The sequence below is a fragment of the Astatotilapia calliptera genome, chromosome 7 (genome assembly GCF_900246225.1).
Source record: "Astatotilapia calliptera chromosome 7, fAstCal1.2, whole genome shotgun sequence".
NCBI classification, from domain to species: Eukaryota; Metazoa; Chordata; class Actinopteri; order Cichliformes; family Cichlidae; genus Astatotilapia; species Astatotilapia calliptera.
Genome location: NC_039308.1, coordinates 61435369 through 61456242, shown reverse-complemented (window position 1 = coordinate 61456242; position 20874 = coordinate 61435369). Strand labels below are relative to the sequence as shown.

At 40.6% G+C, this 20874-nt stretch overlaps 2 protein-coding genes across 2 annotated transcripts; one reads left to right on the top strand and one right to left on the bottom strand.

Moving 5' to 3' along the window:
• Positions 1–8384: 8384 nt before the first annotated feature.
• Positions 8385–11093, top strand: rag2 (recombination activating gene 2). Its single transcript, XM_026177105.1, has 2 exons — positions 8385–8554; positions 9232–11093. Exon 2 carries the CDS (start codon positions 9246–9248, stop codon positions 10845–10847), a length of 1602 nt encoding a protein of 533 aa, XP_026032890.1. The 5' UTR covers positions 8385–8554; positions 9232–9245; the 3' UTR covers positions 10848–11093.
• A 1259-nt stretch (positions 11094–12352) lies between these two features.
• rag1 (recombination activating 1) lies at positions 12353–19192 on the bottom strand. The gene is made up of 4 exons (XM_026176396.1): positions 19033–19192; positions 17646–17984; positions 16434–17557; positions 12353–15607 (listed from the first exon to the last, which is right to left on the bottom strand). Exons 2-4 carry the CDS (start codon positions 17960–17962, stop codon positions 13860–13862), a joined length of 3189 nt encoding a protein of 1062 aa, XP_026032181.1. The 5' UTR covers positions 17963–17984; positions 19033–19192; the 3' UTR covers positions 12353–13859.
• Between the last annotated feature and the right edge of the window lie 1682 nt (positions 19193–20874).

Below are 20874 nucleotides of genomic sequence, written 5' to 3'. Positions count from 1 at the left end.
GGTGAAATGTGTCTTGATAATCTCGGACTATATGTACCATTTCACCTTGAGGAAGGGAAAATAGAGCTTGTCTGTCGTGTCCTTCCTCTTGATTAACTGTGTAACTTAAAAATGGCTTCCAAGTTGTAGCCTGGCAGACAGAAGCTGATGTTTATATAGCATTTTTCAGCTAAGGATTGCAACCATGTACTCATCCCACCCCTGGTAAAATACTCCATGTATTGTGACCTGAACAGTACAGGTAATACTACACAGTGTAAGCCCCTCTAAATAATATTGCATGTTTAATCACATGAGATTGTTGAGTCAGACAAAAATCTCTTGACATGTTTTTGTCTACAGGCAGTTACAGTAAATGTTTGATAGAAACACAGATGGGGAGGAGGGAATTTGACAAGAGGAGGAATTGGGAGGAATTCAAAGTGTCAAGGAGGAGGGAAAAGTGCCATGTTTGGCAAACTGTAGCATGCTAGTCTATGACAGAGTATCATGGGGCATCCAAATTCAACTCTTAGTAGCTTTCATCAACCAAGGTCGTGCTGAATTAACTATCAGAGACTAGTTTTGATTTCCAAACTGACAATGTTTTCTAATATTGTTACTGTGCTGACATAGCTAAAAAGCTTGCTAAAATATGAGTAACTAACAAAAATTTTTCAATATTTCTGTGAAATGTTGGCTTTAAAGCTCCACAGATAATCCAGACAAGCTGATCCATCCAAGTGCAAAATTCTGAGGAGTCATTGATCGTGTGGTAGAGGCAATTACAAGCCACTCAGAGTCAAAGAGGAACAGTCACTTTCCAGAACGCCTCCTTTCAGTCCAATTTTACGCTTACAGCAGCATATTCATAATTACTCGTTCTAATCAAGGTGGGAGTTCACAGTGAGCCATTTCATTATGTCAGCATCTCTGAGTGGCAATGGAGTCAATAGCCAAATCACATCTGTACCATTTGGCAGAAAGACGAATCCCACCTCTCATCAATCTTTGGCAGCCAATTTGCAGTGTCAAATCGTGACTATCAAACCACATATATGCTCATTATACTGAATATGTTTGAGCAAAATGTACTTTCAAAGCAGTGATTTTTGCCAGGTTTTGACAGAACATGAAGAGAGAATGGAAAATAGGTGGTGCAGTACCTTTAACACTAACAACAGGACATCGACACAATCTTTAGTTCAATTATGCATAAAATGGTACAGTGCTATTTAAATAAAATGCTTTGCTTAATAACATTTTCAAAAATATGTGTTAAATGTCTAGACATAAATACTTTCTGTTCTTGAATAAACACACTGGTGTAAAAAGAGAATCTGTTTACAGCGGTCCTCTTGAATTGTGACAACAAAGAGGACAAACTCTAGAACTTCTTTAAATTCTCTAAGTCTTGTACAAAAACGCTAATAGTCCCAGTCTTTCACAAGACAAAGGATGTTCAGTAGCAGCATGCTAACATGTTTTTAAAAGATTGCTGGGGTAAAACATGAAATGTGACAAAATCCAAATTATTCCAGTTTATTCTCTGAAGATGAAAAATATCTGCAACTAAATTTAGGGTAATTTACAGTTACTTTACCGTTTCTTATGGTGCCTTAATTCTTTATGGAATAGATTGAACAAGGTGCTGGACAAATTCCTCTGAGATTATGTTGACATCACACACGTTATGAACTCTGCAATGAGATGTTTTTAGCTTTGTGACATTATCCTACTAGAAGAGACTTTTGGAAGATGGCTGCTTGCAGGTACATAAAACATAGATGTCAAACCCATACATCATGAGTCAGATTACAATTACAGAAGAAGTTCTAAAATGATGGTCATTGTCCAGACTATCCTGTCAATCAAAATAAATTTCTATAACAGACAGTGGAAAAAATAAGAACTTGTTCTGTCATTTAATTGTTTATCTGCTACTTAATTACTTTGGTGTGTTATAAATGACCATTGAAGCAGTGACGCTGGAAAATCTCTGAAAGTTATTAAAATACATTTCAAGAAAGGCCTAAATTTACATTCTCCTTCACATTTTCCAAAGCTGACCTGTGGGCCAAGTCTGGCCCCCAGGCCTCATGTTTGACACCTCTGTCATGAATTAAAAGTGAAGAGAGCTAAAAGTGATGAATATGGTCAGCTATAATATCCAGGTAGGCTGTGGCATTTAGATGATTCACAATTGAAGCTAAGGGGCCCAAAGTGTGGCAAGAAAATATACTCCACATAATTACACCGCCACTGATGGGTACAGGGCAGGATGCATCCATGCTCTCATGTTGTTGTTTTTTGTCTCATGTTGCTATATTCTGACCACAGCCTGAAAATGTTGCAAAGGAAACTGGGACTCATCAACATAGCCAACATTTTTGTGCATCTTTTGTTCAATTTTATGTGACCTGAGTGAAATGTAGCCGTGTTCTTAGCTGACAGGAGTGGTACTTGTTGATCTTATGTTGCTGTATCCCATCTGCTTTAAGGTTCAATGGGTTGTGTGTTCAGAGGTAACCAAGATGTGCCCCTCTGCACACCTTTGCTTGTAATGAGTGGTTATTTGAGTTACTGTTGCCTTGCTATCAGTTTGAAGTTGTCTGGCCAATCTATGGCAACAACAAAGCCTTAACACAATTTTCATATGAATACATTGAGAGCATGAGAGCTCTGTAGCATTGACTCCTGCAGCTGGTACATGTCACCTGCTGAACCATTATTCATTAAAATATAAGATAATAAGACACTCAGTGAAAGCTGTATGAGAGAGGCCTTTTTCACCCTACTCATATCATCCAGTGTACAGCGTCTAGCAGCCCATAAAATTTAATCCTGATGATCAAGTGGTGTTATTGACTGTAGTCGTTACATCCAGTGTCTGATTTGTTTGGGCAGTCGAGAGTCTCTCATGCCGAACTGTTTTTATGCTAAGGGATCTTGTGCTCACTCAACTGCCTTTTAATCCTAAAAATAATCAACAGCCTAATTAATTGGAAACCAAATATGGGATACTATCTAAGGCCATCAGTTTTACTGTGGAGTCCACTGATATATGGTATTGATTGCAACAGGGAGCCCTCTAATCAGAATCATGGCAAAATCAATAGCTGGCATTGCCTGAGGTCCTGTTCATGCTTCAGTGTACACATCTGAAGTGAACTCCCCTGTGCTGAAACAGTCTGGTCATTTGCTTAAAGAAAATCGAGACTCAGTGCAATTGCGAGGAATGTGGAGATAAACCAGAAGAGACAGACAGAGATATAGGGACTGGTGAATGAGAATAGGCGATAATCCATGAGGGGGTTTGGTGTGATCGAAAACTGTTATGGAGGTTTTCTTACTCAAAGCTTCAATCCATCAAGTTGGAGGGTGCAGCATAGGATCAACAAGCCATTGATCTCCCCCTGATCCACCAACAAGTTCCAGCCACAGAACTGTCTGGCTGCTGTCACATCAAGCCCCTTCTCTGCTCTGACCGCTCTATTCTTTCTTTGTCATTTGATCCCTCCACATCTGGGAACAAGTTAAGTTGCAGGGCAACAGTTTTGTGTCTACTCACTTACCTCCTGGGGGATGGGAGAAACAGGAGAGGATAGCTTATCAATTTAAAACATGGCTTTAGGATGCCTGTTCAGCATATTCAACAGTCACATCCCATAAACAACTAAATGAAGCAAACCTAAAAATGCTCAGAGGGGCTACGTAAAGACCCTGAGTTTGCCTTCTACTGTGTACCAAGGCAGTAATATGCTACTCACTTAGAAAGAGGACAGCAGAAGAATTTGGTGAACCAAGAATAACAAGAACATGATTCCAAAAGAAGAAGGATTTGGAGGAAAGGAACATTAAGCATGAAAGAGACTTGCATTATCACTTGCAAAATTAACTCATATTGTCATCATTTGCTTAATCAAACATGTTTTCTAGAAAAATGTATGTAGCTGAGATTGCATTAATTCATCGAATTAGAAAAGTGTAGCCAGAAATAGCAAGATTGGGATTGATTGTGGTCTTCCAGTGCAAAAGGCAGAGTATGAGGACGCTAAAAGCAATGCTCTATCTCCTCTGTTGTCAAAGTACTGTGCCTTGTACACTATACCCAGACAAGAGGCAGGGCTTATGTTCTTTGACCCACACATTAGGCTAAAAACATCAGCCTTATGCAGTAAGTCATCTGTAACTTTTAACAGCATTTAGATTTGCATCAACTGATCTTTTGAGTTAGTAGTGCAACAACCTTTAAACATAATATAACCAAAAGCAATGTACATGGTTAACATATATGTAAGAAGAAAGAGACTGAAAATACTAATCGGTGCTCTTGTCACAACTTACCTCTTTCACAATCATATGTTTTTAAGGTTAGGGAAAGACTATGATTTGCCCTTTTAATCAGGACTTACCCTAATATTACAACACAAGCGTTTCTAATGCAGGTTGTAAATTAATACTAAATGTTAATCAACTTTAAATTAATCCACCATTACACCACTGTTGTTTCCATGTGAAATCTAAATAATCTAAATAAAGGAGAAATGAAAAGGATTCTGATTCAGACTTTTCCTATGACTCACAGTAAATTGTAAAACACAAACCTGATCATCTACATTAGAATTCCCTACAAATAGGAGTTCTGAAGTTTCTTATTTCAACTTGATGAACTGCATGTAAGGGCCAGGGCTTCTGTCTCCCACATTCTACATTTAGAAAGGTTTGCTATGAAAGAGTCTCTGAAGAAATCTTGCGTGCATGGTTTGTTGTCTTTGCAAGTGATTGAGCAGCTGTTGTGATGGGCAGATAGAGTGGACAAACCATACATAAGGTGAAAAAGTCATCCCTAACCTGACCACTTTGCACTCTATCATTCTTAAATGATGAATGATGCACCATTCTAAAAACTTACAGTCCATGATGCCATAAAATAGATTACAGAGGTCAGGATTTTCACACTGTTGATCTCAGTAAATTCATATGTGGGTAAAAGACAGTGAAACCTTGTAGATCATGCTCTGCATAAACCAGAAAAACTCTGCCGTCAATCAGACTGTTTCCTTAGAAATCTATTGTAGTGGAATTAATTCTTATTAATTCTTTATTTAAACTGACAGCATTTTAAAAATGTATAAATATTGAAGTTAAATGGCCGGCCAAATGGCACTGAGTGGAAGGGGGATGTAATTCTGGCATGTAAAACCATTTGAATTTTTTGAATTGGTTGTGAGTGTCTGAAGAGGAAAATGTGAAAATTGGAATGCTGTGCACATTAATTGAATTTTTTGAATATATTTGCATATCATTTCAAGTCCTGAACTTGATTAGTTATAGTTCATAAATGTTAAACTGACAGGACTACAGACTTCAGGGTATATCAGACCAGTATGGTACTGACTTGTGTTTTTGTTTTTTGTTTTGTTTTGTTTTTTTCAGTTTTCTTTTGTTTTCTTTCTTTCCTTCATTCTTTCTTTCTTTTCCAGAAATCATGGAATCCCCCATGTCATTTTTGCAGTATCTTTTAAGTCTGACATGATTATATTTCACTGGTTAGACCTGGGAAGTCTTTCACTGTCACTAAAATCACATCACCGTGATATCAAAAGTGGATGCAAACTTTTGATTTTGAGCAAAAAATGAGACTCAAAACAAAATGCACTTACTGAACTAATGAAACTGCGCACTCTCATAAAAAAAAAACAACCTTCTCCCAGGTTTCACACACAGCTGCACAACGACGTTTTAATACTCTTTAAAACATTTGAATTTTTGAAAAAAAAAATCACCCCATGGAAAGGGAAAATGTCCCCTATGGAGTAGGTAGTATTTTTCTGTACCAGCCTGTAAAGCTGCTTATTTCGGCTGCACAGTTAGACATTTTGACGTGGCAGTATGTGCGGACTGACTCACTTTTGGCACTTGCATATAGGCTTTATTTTTCAGCCCCTGAGGCTGCCACTTGAAACTGAGCAGAAGCCGGCTGTGTGAAAACAAAAGTTTCGAATTTCAAGATTGATCTGTGATGTTTACGCTTTACCTAACGCAAGATGATAACCACCATACCACAGACTCAAGTGGAAGTACCGCCAGCACTCAGTAGCCCACCAATCACCACAAGGGGAGCAATTACTGTAACATTAAATAGTGATAAACACCACTGCACAGTGATCATCAGAACATCAGAGCTGTCACCGCACCATCCATCAAAACCGCACTTCAGGGTAGCAACAGTCAGGTAGTGATACATTACAAGGGACAAAAACAGGTGCTAGCATAGATTCTAATTACTTTGTTCTATCAATTATGCACAAAATCCTTGCATGGCCTGGGGTCTGCCACACACTGCTGTGCCTCCTACACACTCTCTGCACCATCCCAGCTGTGGTTACATAGCAGGCAGGCTTTTCAACACTGGTATGTGTGAATGCCTTCAGGTAACAAAAAAAAAGAAGTTTATTTTTCCAAGGCTGGATTCATACAGATGGAACAGTTCTGGAAAAAAAAGAGGGGAAAAAACAATTTGCATATCCCACTGACATTTGATTGTATTATATCGTCTCTAGTTATGAAAGTAGATTCTTTTCGCTTCCACTCAGCCCTGTAAGCATCAGTTTAGACACACAGGTGCTCTGCTGTGTTGTGTTTTCAAGCTGTAACGGTCTTCCAGGCACTTGTGGTTTCTGCCTTTGTTTTGCACACTCCTCAAGTTTTCTCTCAGCCACTCGGTGCACAAAAACATTATGCTAATGAGAGGAGGAGACATCTGCTTCCAGCTCGGTTTTTCTCTAGGCGTTTAGGCATGTGTTTGTCACTCACATAAAGAATCTGCTTTTACCTACAGTAGGTCAAATTTTTAAAACAGAGGCATGTGCAAAGAATTTTATACTGAACCAGATGCTATGATGCTTCAACATTGCTGAAGGATGAATGTTTTGTTTCTCTTTTCCTTAACCTCCCACTCATGAAGCAGTCTCATAGCAGGCTAATGCATCAGGTTCATTCTACTGTGTGAAACAATGGCTCATATTCTTGGCATGTCATTCACCAGTGAATGGAAATGTCAAGAAGTTCAGTGAAATGAATAGCTTTGCCATGAAATGATTTTTAAGGTCATGGTTTAGGAGTTATTTTGTTACGTGTCCAGTGAAGCTCTTGATTTATATGGCATGTGTGCAAGGCAGACAGAAACGTATAGCAAAATGTTCAAATATGCAAGGTGAGTGTGTAAACAAACCTGCAGCAGTCTCTTAATATTTGAAGGATTCTATCATTTTTTATGTAGTAAATAAGGTTTGCCATAACCATAACAAAATTAAGAGGTTTGGTGTGTAACAAGTGTAAGAAAAACACAGGGGACAAGCTTTAATTATGTTGGTTGTCGAGCTGTAAATGCTATACCAGTGTAACAAAAGCACACATATCTGCCAACAACATTTTTTAAGCAACCTTCTCTGTAGTTAAAATAATAAATAAGTAAAGGGTTTAACAGTGTTCTTTGATCTGTTTTTCAAGCTTTGGTAGAACAAACAAGTGAGAAAACTGCTATTTTCAGTCACGTATGTCAAGTTAACTATCTGACTATTTCAACTACTTTGGTTATTGTAATACGTTATTTTAGGACTGCACAGTTCAATAATCATAAAATTTTAAGTAATCTGCAATTTCCTGGATTAATTTCCTAGTTAATCTTGGAAGCATATTAATAAACTTTTGATTTGTCTAAGTGCAATTAACTGAATGCTTGCATCTGCTTCAGTAATTACAGTAATTAAGATAACATGGTGGCAAGCTCTATTATTTCAAACTGTGTTATTTAAACTTTTATTTCACATGTCGGTCAGTGTGTTTCTTTAGGGAGTCTCTTCTCAGATGGGTGTGTCACAGATGTTACACCACAGATGGCACACATGTAGTGGTTTTCCATATATTTGCGATGCCTACTTCGATCCTCCAAATTAAAAAAGAAAAAAAAATGAGGCGTGTCTTGTCAAGATAGTAAAATTCAAACATATAATGATGCTTGTTTTCCAGCTAGGGGAGAGCAAATCTAATTTATTTATTTATTTATTCATTTATTTCCTCAGTATAGGTCAGGTTGCCCATTCTAGGTTTAAAGATTTATCTTGTCTTTATCACTTAATTAAAGCAAGGTTTGCAACACAACTTCTTAATTAGTGTAAAAATCTCCTTAAAGAAAATGGTGAAAAAAAGAGCAAATGAAGGAGTTCCCCATTCTTTTGGATCTAAAATGTGAAAAATGTATTAAGAAAGCGACACAAATTGCATATAGCAGACAGTTATGCATTTTCCAAGGTTTTGCAAAGGTGATTTTACATTGATATCACTGAAGTGTCTCAATAAAAGCATTCAGGCATCACACCTGCCAGTGTGCAGCAGTCACAGACTGTTAACCTCAAGATCTGGAAGTGTCTGTGAGTCAACGAAGCTTCACAAACGCTACCACTGTCTGCCTTTGTCAAGGTTCAGCTACATAAAGAGTACTTTAACTTCATCTTGGTGATCATAAGATTCACTGAAAATTCAAGCACTGCATCCTGCCACTGGCTCAAAGGTAAGCAAACTAAAATCCATTCTACATTAATGGAAGAATAACAAGTTCTCTCTCTCTCTTTGAGTAAAGCTGTGCTCTTGCAATGCCAAACTCAAGGTCTCTTTGCTCATCATGTTCACACTACAGACAACACTTTAAAAAGATTCTTAGAAACATTCTCAGTAAATCACCTTCTCACTTTTTCAAACTTAAATGTGAACTTGATGCATGAGGAATTTTTTTTTCTTTACTATTTTTTGCAGATGGTTAAAGGATTGTAGAAAATGCAGTGCTGCTTTAGTTTGCGAGCTAAAATTGGTAGTGGCTTAGAAGACATCAAATGTAGTAGCACTTTTAATGGTAATAATTTACACTGCAACTGTATAATACTGATATTATGAGTCCTCTTACAACTTATCTTTTATAATTATTACTCCAATAATATCTTTTGTTTTATGTATCTGGTCACTATTTAAGTGTTGGTAGCTATTAAATATGCCATGATTTTCGTAAAAAGGCTAAATAATTGACCCTATGCTACATTTTAGTGCCTGTAGTGCATATTATGATTACCTAAGCTGTGCTCGTCTACACGTTACTTTCATAAACAGGAAGAACAATTACAACCATCTGAATGAACACAAACAACAGCTGACTTACACATTGTGTTTGTGTCTTTCATTGCTGTTTTGACACAGACACCTGCCAGAAAATGACCCTGCAGCCATTAACTCCAGTGAACTGTGCAGGCCTTCTGCAGCCCGGCTGCTCTCTGCTGCAGCTGGATGGTGAAGTTCTGCTGTTTGGCCAGAAGGGTTGGCCTAAGCGCTCGTGTCCAACAGGAGTATTTGGTGTACGGTTTAAACATGGCGAGATGAAGCTGAGAGCCATCTCGTTCTCTAATGACTCGTGCTACCTGCCCCCATTACGCTGCCCAGCTGTTTGCCGCCTCGACCCCTATGATGGGCTTCCAGAGAGTTACCTCATCCACGGTGGTCGCACTCCAAATAATGAGATCTCATCAAGCTTGTACCTGTTGACCATGGATAGTCGTGGCTGCAATCGTAAATTAACGCTCTGCTGCAAAGAGAAAGAGCTAGTGGCAGAAGTGCCAGGACCTCGATATGGCCACACAATGAGCATGGTCCAAAGTCGTGGGAAGACAGCTTGTGTGTTGTTTGGGGGTAGGTCCTACATGCCCTCAGGAGAGAGGACCACGGAGAGCTGGAACAGTGTTGTAGACTGTCCACCTCAGGTGTTCCTCTTTGACCTGGAGTTTGGCTGCTGCTCTGCTCACACTTTACCTGAGCTTAGTGATGGACAGTCTTTCCATCTGGCCCTTGCTAGAGAAGACTGTGTCTACTTCATTGGAGGCCACTCACTAGCCTCAGACTCACGTCCACCGCGTCTGTTTTGCCTGCATGTTGAGCTTTTGCAAGGCAGCCCGTTGCTTTCCTGTGAAACCCTAGACAATGGTTTATCTATCTCTAGTGCCATCTTTACACGTACGGGACCCACTCATAGATACATCATCTTAGGTGGATATCAGTCAGACTCACAAAAGCGGATGGAGTGCACTACTGTGATTCTAGATGAGAAAGGAATCCACTTTGACCCCGTAGAAACACCCAAGTGGACCCCAGATATCATCCATAGTCGCACTTGGTTTGGTGGCAGCTCTGGAGAGGGAGGCATCCTACTAGCTGTGCCCACAGAGGGAAGGCCATCCCAACAAGATATGCATTACTTCTACCAGGTGAACTTCCAGACAGAGGGAGAGACCAGAGAGGAAGATGGAACCCTTGCCTGCAGCCAGGAGTCAACGGATTATGATGACTCCACTCCTCTTGAAGATTCTGAGGAGCTCTACTTCGGCCGTGAACCACATGAGTTGGATGGCAGCAGCGACGGAGAAGGGGAGGCTTACAATGAAGAGGATGAAGAGGATGAATCACAAACAGGTTACTGGATAAAATGCTGCCTTGGCTGTCAGTTGGATCCCAACACATGGGAGCCATACTACTCCACAGAGCTCCACCGACCAGCCATGATCTTTTGCTCCAGAGGGGAAGGGGGCCACTGGGTGCACGCCAAGTGCATGGAGCTGTCTGAGACCCTGCTGCTGAAACTCTCTCAAGGCAACAAGAAGTACTTCTGCTTGGACCACGGAGGCCTGCCCTACCAGGAGATGACCCCACCTCGACATATTATACCACTGAAGCGCATCACCATGAAAGCTAAAGACAAAAAAAGACCTCTGACAATCAAGATGTCCCCTGCCAAAAAAAGCTTTTTCAGACGGCTGTTTGACTGACTCAGATTTTCATATGATGTGTGCCTGTTAAGAAAACTTTGTATGCTTAGGATGTTTTTTCCACCCTAACAGTAATCTAATAAACCAAATCGAGAAAATCCCTCAAACTACCTTGAAGTGCTCACTGAACGTAATAGAGTCACAAGCCAAGTTTAAGTTAGATCACATGACTATTGAACTAACAGACAAACACTCACACCTACTTGATTTATTTTGAGTTAAATTAACAGTTTACAGTTTGTGAAGATTTGCAACATTTCCTTTTATTATTGAATGTTTCTGTTGTTATTTCACATTGTGCAACAAAAATGCAGTTTTACTCTTTATCAGCTGTGAAAAGGTTCATTCTGTTTGTTTCTTTCTTTCATACGTACGTTTTAAGTACCACAGACCCACTTTCTGATGCAGATGGAACTGAATTGTTATTGCAGTGTTTTGTACAATAAAACTGATAAATCCTTAATAAAATTTGTGATTTTCAGTCTGTAATTTTGTGTCCTCACAGTGGTGTATTGTTATCTTAAAAAGACATACTCTAATTAGCCTATCAGTTTAAAACAGTCGGTGTCTCCCACCTGATGCTGTTATTAATGACCCTGTTTTAAATTTCCTATACAATAAATTTAGCATGTTTAATGAAGGCATGCAAATTTTCACAGTTACAGGTAGTCACACTATGGAGGTATGAGTCTAAAATTTTACTTCTTATTTTTTGAATTACTGCATTATATTCTCCAGCATATTTGAGCTATTGTACCAATTTAATGTTTCTCAATCCGAATTCTTGTACTTGACAGGTTTACAAGGTCTTATCAATTATAGAAAACATAATGGGAATTAAAAAGCTCAAAATTTTAGCCCACCTTTTGGTACTTTAAGGCCCTGTAACTCTGAAAATATTCATAGTATGAAGGTAAAAATTTTAAATATCTTATTAAACACACAAAGTTACTGTACAAAGCATACTAGCTAATTTTGAGGGATCAAATGTGAACTGTTGTCCTGGTACATTTTATATCAAATGATCCAGTTATATGTGAGTTTCAGTTATTTGTCATTCTCTTGAGGAATATACTGACTACTAACTCCAGCTTTCAGTATTAAGTAGGTATTAAGTAAGTATACTAAATTGATTTCAGAGTTATATAAACATGAGCATAAATATGATATTGATAAACAATACGTAATCAGAACTGTGAACAGTTAAATGGTCTAAGCTATATATATATATTGAATCAACTGAATTTCTTTAGTTTTTAAAGTGCTTCCATATTCTCTGCATTCAGGTCTGCATCTAGTTTGTTGTAATGTTTTCTAAAAGATCATTGTTATTTTGGTTTGTTTTTTTATTAACACTTTACAGCTGAATTCTGTGTTACTAATGCAAAATTAAATTAAATACAAAAATAATAATAATTTAAGCAAACAAGAATCACAATTCTTCAGTTTTTATTTATTATCTGATGTAAACAGAGACAAAAAGTACAAACTTCACAAAAGGATGGTAAGTTGTCTGATTCAATGACAATACATAAGAAATAAGTAAATACAGCATAACATAATTTGAAGGTAGTGGTAGGTAGTGGAACTTTAGTGTATGCAAAATGAATGAACAGAGAAAGTATTGTGCGGTCCCAGTAAACTGTACATTTAGTCTATGCATGTGAGCCCAAAATGAGGAGGATACACTGTGAAACATGACAGAAGTAGAATTTTGTGAATCATCCATCATCCATTACTTTGGAAATGCAATTCATTACGGCAAAAACAAATATGAGACAAGTTGCTATATAATGCACTCCAAAACATGGCGTTATGGTAGCACTGTGACAAGTATCCAATGAAATGTGGATATTTCATAGCTGTCATATGGTTACATTTATGACAGTAAAATAAAATCAAACATTCAATCAAGTAAGAAAACAAAATTGCCTGTCACAATTCAAAATGGTGAGGGCAGAAAAAGACAATATAATCAATCAATCAAACAAATAAAGTTGCCAACAATTCAGTTTACATCAGGTCTCTCTGGCTCTCACCCATCGCTCTCCCCTGACGACTGAAGCTGTGAAGATATATCAGCTGAGAAAAAGAGCCAGGTTATATATAGAACTTAAGAAAAATCCCTGCCTGCTAGAGAGTCCATGGGGTATTAGGCACCGTAATGGACCATACTGTATTTTTATGATATCAACAAAAAGGTCAGTATATGTTTTATTTTATGAGAAGAATTCAAATAAGTATCATCTATCCTCCACTGTGCAAAAAGTAAACGAGATAAAAATTGGTTCAAAGTGACCTGGCATCTATTCTGCCCCACAGGGATCCCACGATAAAGCACTAAAGTCATCTTTTTCAGAGGGCACTCATGAAACAAAGAACATTTGGGTCTCTGTGATTGCATTTTGCTCCTGCTAAAATGATATATTAATACAGTGGCCACAAATGTGGTCTTTTTAACACGATTTCTCTCTATGACTTACAGCGCTTTCATCTGTTTCCATAAATATCCTCTCTATATAAATGCATAAATGTGTCATATCCTTGCAATACAATAAAATGCACCATTTTTCACAGATGGTGTCGATTTATAAACCAAAAAAAGGAAAAGGAGTATGAAAAAAAATGTGTTGCCTCTGCCGTCACATCTTTGTGGTGTAGTAACTAACAGTTAACAAAGCAATTCGAAGTCAAATAAATGTTTAAAGAAAGAAAAACAAACATCAAAAGTGTAAAATAGCATTGTTTTCCATAAAATAATCTTCATTTATGGGTTCAGGTGCAAAACACTGGCTATTCAAGCAAAATCTGTTTGTAATATCTAACAACACACAAGCATCTGAGTTCCAAAATATAAAAACTAAAAACAACATAAAATGTGTTTGGCCTCTTGCCCAAAGCAGAATGAGACTGACTTCGCTTTCTGGAAAGTCAAAATACTTCCATGTAGAGATAACTGACCAATGGTACAATTCTCTAGAAATCAATCAAATGTTAATAGTTATGGAAAATTCAAAAATCAGGAACTTCCAAAGACATTTCATCATCATCCTGGATCTCTACTGGGTCAATGGTAGCCTGTAGAGCCTTTGCAGAGTCCTTGTGAGCTTCCATAAACTTCTGCAAGTACTTGGACGTGTACAGCCAGTGGTGTTTCAGCACGTCCTCCAGTTCAAAGGTCTTAGACTGGCGTGCATTCATCTTGCGAAAACGCCTGAAGAGCTTGTTTGCTGACTCGTTCCCCTCGCTGGCCCAGGCTCCTATGGATCCGTCTCTCTCTATAATTTCAGGTACGTGGGCTAGGGTCTTGTGCAGATAATTTGTTATCTTTCCATTGTACCTATATTTGAAGGTAGTGGAGAGGAGGTCAGCAAAGCGCTGAGAGTTAAAACTGTAGCGGCATAGCTGGTCAGGGCATTCCTTGGCTGGGCAGGTGGCACGCCACACAGGTTTCATTTGGAGGTAGAGTTTGATAAGCTCCCTCAGGGCCTCTCTTCTCTCTTCTGAGGGCACCAGCTCACACACCACGTCCACAGCCTCCTGGGTCATTAGTCTGCGGGCATAGTTCCCATTCATCCTCATTACTGGTTTAAGCTTCATCTGCTTCCTCAGCTGTTTATCTAAGGCCGCCCTCCAGCTGCGCCGTTCCTCCCGGCTGGGGTTGGCCTTTTTATACACCTCTCCGATCTCATCCTGGAAGATCTTGTAGAATTCAGTAGCATTGCCGATGTCACAGTGCAATGCATCTAGCGTTGGCTGCGTCTCCAAGAAGGGCTTTGCAGACACACCTTTGACTCTATCACGCAGCTCATCTACTGACTCAGAAAAGGGGTTGGTTCTCCATATTTCATAGCGTTCTAGGTTCTCTTCGTGACTGCGGGTGATGGAGTGCAGCACCATGTTTTGAGAGGCCTCTGCACGACTGGAGTCACATAGAGTGCAGACGTACGTGGACCCAGAGGCCTCCAGCCCCTCCATCTCACGCACCATCTTCTCATCATATCCCGTGCCCCTGAAGTGGAAGCGAAAGGATCGAGGCAGACCACCCATGGACAGGATAAGTCTGCTTTCTTTCATTGCATTACGTTCTGCAACTATAGGCCCCAGGACAGCTGTGAGTGTCTCATGGTCTGACTCATCCACAAACATCAGGCACAGAGGCTTACAGGACAATTCTGAATTTGGCTTTGGCTCGGTAAAAATGGTAACCTCCTCCTCCTCATCGTCTGCCAGGACAGAGACAGACATAACAGTGAAAGAAAAACGAACAGCCTTCTCAGGAACAACTGGTCCCCCGCCATGCTTCTCGCTGACATCACCCATGCCATCGCAACATTCCTTGATCATGACACTAAAACCTGATGTGCAGGCACTGTCTTCCATCCCACTCTCCCTCAGCCCCTCCATGATGTCCTCCTCCAGATCCTTTAAGGCAGACACAAGTGCCACATCGTACCGAAAGCGCCGAGTGATAGTGTCAGCTGGGACGTCATCCACTGAGGAAGACCATCCAGAGAGCCCATTAATAATGCCAACATTATAGGATGGGGACACGTTTTTGAGAGCTGGCTGCCATTCAAACTGGTGAAAACCAGGGAGAAGCTCCTTCTCTGCAGCTCGAAGAGTGTGCAAGGGCTGAAAGATCTGGCGGCCACTTGTGGCTTTGACAGTCCGATACATCTTATGATATTGACTGCAGCTCAGGAATGTGTTGACCCGAATGGCCAGGCACACAGCAGGACTCAACCCAAAGCCTCTGCCTGCAGAGAGAGAAAATGAGAGGAGATAAAGTTTCAGAGAGAGACAGAAAGAGGCACAGTCTCAACATAAAAAGAAAGGATTGACACATGAAGAGAATTATTTAATACCAACCCACAGAAGCCTATTTCTAGTGCTTTGAAAATACTGCAGTATCTAAAATTTCCTCATTTGATATCCCACATTTGGAGTAATTTCTACAATGAGACAGACAGAAGCGTAAATTTCACACCCAAATGTGAATGCCTCATTGTCAAAAGCCCACAAGCCGCTGATTACAAAATCCAATATTTCCTAAATTTCAAATGTTATAAGGGGACAGAGGGTGAATCAGTGAAGCTGGCAATAGTGATGTATTGGCTGTAGATGAAAACAGACACCAGCTGCCTTCTATTCCCCAGAGAGGAGGATGGTGCTGTCTGTGTAATTTGCAGATACAAGAGCTGCTGATGTTGTTTTGATTCTAACAGCCCCTTCACAAGAGTTGTTATTGTGCATTAAAGGGAGTGTGAGAATGAGAGACTGACAGACAAGATGAGTGAAAGTGGGAGAAAATCAGGGAGGGGTTGAATGTGCAGCAGCAGTGGTTCAATAGACAGAAATGGACAATAATTAAATGCTTTTCAATCAAAATCACAGAAAGCTTTCTTATGTCTCCTGAATATTGGACTTTTCTTCATTGTTATTCATGAGACGACTGTATTCCTCGGGGGTAGGTGGAAATATTAATGAGCAAACACTATCATGATTTTCATTTGTTTGTATCCCCCTTTCTTTGCCACGGAGGGCTGTGTTGATTGAACATAAACCCTTATAATAGCCTCTTACCTTGCATCATGGCCTCTAGCTCATCTGCCTGACGGTGTTCATTCCCAGATCTCAGTGCAAGCAGAAACAGCGTCAAACACACAGACTTCAGATCACCACCTTCCTCTTTGTCTGCAAACACCTTCACCTGGTTCTTCAGATCCCTCAGTCGATGCTTCTGGGCACGACGGGTTAGCGAGAGCAAGTGCTGGCGAGGTCTTCCCCCTTTATTGGTTAGTAGGAAGTTATCAAGTTCTGACAGACTCAGGTTTTCATTTTCCTTCAGCTCGTGGCTCAGACAGTGAGCCTTAAATGAGTCCAGCCTCACTTGCTCACGACATCCCTCACTGGGGCAGAGCAGAGGTAGGGAATGGAGGGCAGATGAAAAGACTTTGGCAGGTGAGGTGAGATTATCGGGTGTACAGGGCGAGTTGCAGGCAGGGCAGTGAGGTCCTAGAACGTGGGTAAATTTTACAATGCAGCCACGGCAGAAGAGGTGCCCACAGGTGGACTGAACTGGATCAGAGAGCAGGTGGTCACACACTAGGCAGGTGAACGATGCAACAAAGTCCACAGGGAGCTTCTCAGAGAGCAGCTTGGTGCTCAGGTGATCTTTCTGGCAGCGTGTAATGTTCTTCACCCACTGCTCTCTCTGGATGCTGAATTTCTTCCAGGCCCTGAGAGCAGGACCATGACGGTCTCCAAATGGTCTCAGAACTCTCCTCTCACCAACAGCGATGGCGTCGCAGTCCCATCTGGTCCTTTTTGCCAGGCTCTGTGCTCTTGGAAGGACTTTCCTCCTCTTCCTTCCAGTCCTCTGGAATGATGTTTTTTTGGGGTAGCAGAGGTGGCACAGGGAAGAGTGAGGTTTCCACTCAGGCACTCTTGTTCTGGTGAAGCTGCAGACCCCCCCACCTCGAATGGCAACCATCCAGCAGCGGTGGCAGAAGGAAAGGGGGTGGACAGATTCTGTGTCCTCTGTCACGTCCACTTTGAAGACTTTAAGGATGACTTCTGGCCAGCTTGGGAACTTGCAGCCCATTTTACGCAAGGCACACTTGCTCACCTCATCCAGATCTCCATGAACATCGTGCACTGGTCCTTTGACTTTCCTCAGAACCATTCCACAGACACGACACAAACCCCTATAAAGAGCCAGGGAAATAGTGTCAGATCCTTAGAAACAAATGAATATAACATAGCATCATTCACAAAATGTAACAATTTGATTACCTGAGGTGGTCCATGTGGGTTTCCATCTCCTGTAGCTTCACATCTACTCTCCTGCCAGGGCCCTCCACATTTTCCTTGCTTTTCCCTCCTAGGCATAATTTCATAACACTCCCTGGACCCGCAGCATGATCTATTTCTATATTTGGAGCTGCCGTAGGTGAAATCTCAGGCCGTGTTTCACTGGGCAGAGGGGCTTTCTCCATGGACTTCACCCTGAAGAGTTTGAACTTCCACTGAGAATACTCAGAGTGGGGATGGTGGAGCTCTGGCGGCATGGATGATCTGGGACCATCTGTCTCCAGGCTTTCTGCTGCCATGATGAGATGTAGAGCTTAGGTGCTGGAGAGGCAAGGAGAGGAGAGAAGAGATGAGGAGGTCATTTGATATACTGCAAAAGCATGAAAAACAATTTCAGCCATCTGTAGTATAAGATGATAGATATTGAGAAAAGGTTTGAAGGTTAAAAATCCTCACAGGGATGGTTGAGCCAGTAGTGTCTTCTCAGTATTGAGACCATGACACAATCCAAAAGCTTTACTTGATTCCTGCTGAATTTATGCTCATAACACCCTGAAATTCCCACTGAATAGAGAAGAGCAAACCTTGACCTAGACTGCTGTATTATACCATAAGTGGCATTTAGATCTTGTGTAAAATGCATGAGACAAGCACTAGGGGATCGATACAACACCAAAATCCTCATTTCACTCATCTTCAAGCCCATCACTCAGTAAGCTACTGTGACTTTTTTTTTTCTTTGACACAGCAAGTTTGCTAAATGGGAAACCTTATCCCAGCAAGGTTGTCAATCATTTATATTAGTTGTTTTCTTGGCTGGCAGGAGAGCTGGAGCCCTGAAAGCTTCCAACTGGCACTTTTAATGCAAGGAAAAATCGGAAACACAGCAAACTTATTACATATTACATAGATATTGACCAAACCAGATGCAAAAGAAGATGAGAAACCATCATATTGAATAAACATCATAAAGAATTATTCCAAACACAAGATTGTTCAATTTCAGCAGCCAAATGCTCTTATGATACAGCACAGGTAAGATCAATGACGGTGCTACACTGATGGGCCCTATTTCATCTTCTCCCATACTATCTAGGTTCTATTACCAGTTCTGACAATAAAGCAGTCAAACAATCTTAGAAACTAATAGTTCAATCTTTGCTCTTACCATTTCACACCTACAGCATTCACACAGTTGAATCTTCTGTCTATCCATCTTTCAATGATCTCACTACATTTTCATCCTTGGAGGCTCAAATCTGTCAGTCTCCTTATTTTCTCAGCTCTCTCTCTGTGTACTTCTCATGCTGAACTCCCCTTTGAGACAAACAGCTGAGCCTGTGTGCATGTGTGTCAGCTGGGCTCTTACCTTGTTTTTCAGTCTCAGCTGGCGTCAGCTCCCTTGGGGGCTCCTCTCTGCATGGGAGCACAAGGAAAGCCCTGGAGCTAGGCCCTTACACCCTACATATACTGTATACGTTTGAGCCAGTCACAGCTTGAAGCTTCTGTTACCAGGAGTCGTGGCTCCATAAAGTGGGAATGCTCCTGACTGTCTCATTGGGCCTCATATTTATACCCATCCTTTGGTGGAATCCCAACAGTCAACCACTGCCACCTGATCGAGGCAGCTGAGGAAAGAAAAAAAAAACAAGGTCAACCCCAAAGAACAGTTGTAACATGTGCATGCTGAGAATCCAACAGCATACCCCCAAAACAAACAACTTTTTACCACACCACACTTATCCTCAGCTAGACACACTTGCATGTCTAGCTATCTTCATCCAGGTGGCCTCACTGTGACAGAAAGAGCAATACTGTTAAACCTTTGAAAAGGCTGAAAGTGCAGAGACGTAGCAGATCACAGGATAAGTGGTCAAGATTAAAAACAAAACTGAATAATGGTGGGGGATTTTAACAGCATAAATATCTGAATAATCAAGAAACGGGAGGAACTATAACAATAACAAAGACTTGTTGTTGTAATCTTCATTCTAATCATCTTTCTTTTCCCCTGGCATGTCTAAGTGTTTGTGACTTCTGCCTCAGCAGTCCAAATGGGGGCTGCTGTGACAAACCAAATGACAAAGCCAGTGACACAAACACAAGTGAGTCATATTAGGTTGAATATCAATTTGTGCGCAAACGTGTGTGTGTCATATTGGAGTGTGGGTGCTCACTCACTGTGGTGGTTACTATTTTAAAAATAATGCTTCAAATGATGACTTATAGAAACTGCACACACCCAAACCAACAAGTGTTGATCTGTCTGTCGGTTTGTTTGTTTGTGCATTAAACTGCATTGTGCTTCATGGTTTTTGTCCACAAATTCTTTTGATCAGCACCTCATTTACCTATAACTTGTCAGCATCAAAGCAGCACATTTTATTCATCTTTTCAAATATTCAGTGTCTGTCACCATTCAAAATGAGTTTTAATTAGACAGCATCATTTGATGTAATTTCTCAGCAGGTATGGGGAGTATTTGCCCAAGATCATTCTTGTTTGTAATTATCCAGGGGATTAATCTGGTGTATTCACCACAGGAGCCTGTTGCTGTTGCATTGGCTTTGCCAGCCAAGTCATTAGATACACAGTCAGTGGGCACCAAACAACAGTTGGGTCTCTCCCACTCTTGTCAGCTTAACAGGGGAGCAGGATGAATACTGGCAGGCTTTGCAGCTTATATTTGGCGCATATGTCCAAGTGTGACCTCAGAGAGCAGTAGCAGTTTTTGTTCGTCCGTCTCTTTCTTTCTGTTTGATGAGTACACCTACTTACTGCAAATGCTGAAGAGCCACTACGCAGACCGAAGCTGGCGACAAAAGTGCTGTTTTCTAGGCCTGCTCATATCTATCAGACACACCTGAGAGATCCGAGGTGCACAATGCTTGATTCATTATATATCCAAGAACAAGCAAATGATGGATTTTAGCAAGATGTTCCAGACCTATTTATAGTTGATATTTAGATTTATGATAGCCAAGTAGCCACATGTTTCCAAGGTAAACGCCACACCTAACTCTGTGGCAGACAGGGACAGAGCTGCAGATGTCTGCCTGACAAACAAGCAGTCACCCCCTGAGACCCTCATCTCTCTACGCCTGCTAATTGACTTGTTATTGATCAATTCAAAGACAGTCTGATTTATGGGAAAGAGGACTTGTGGAGACAGCCACCTGGCATGGAGCAGAGTGTTATGAATGTGAGGAGC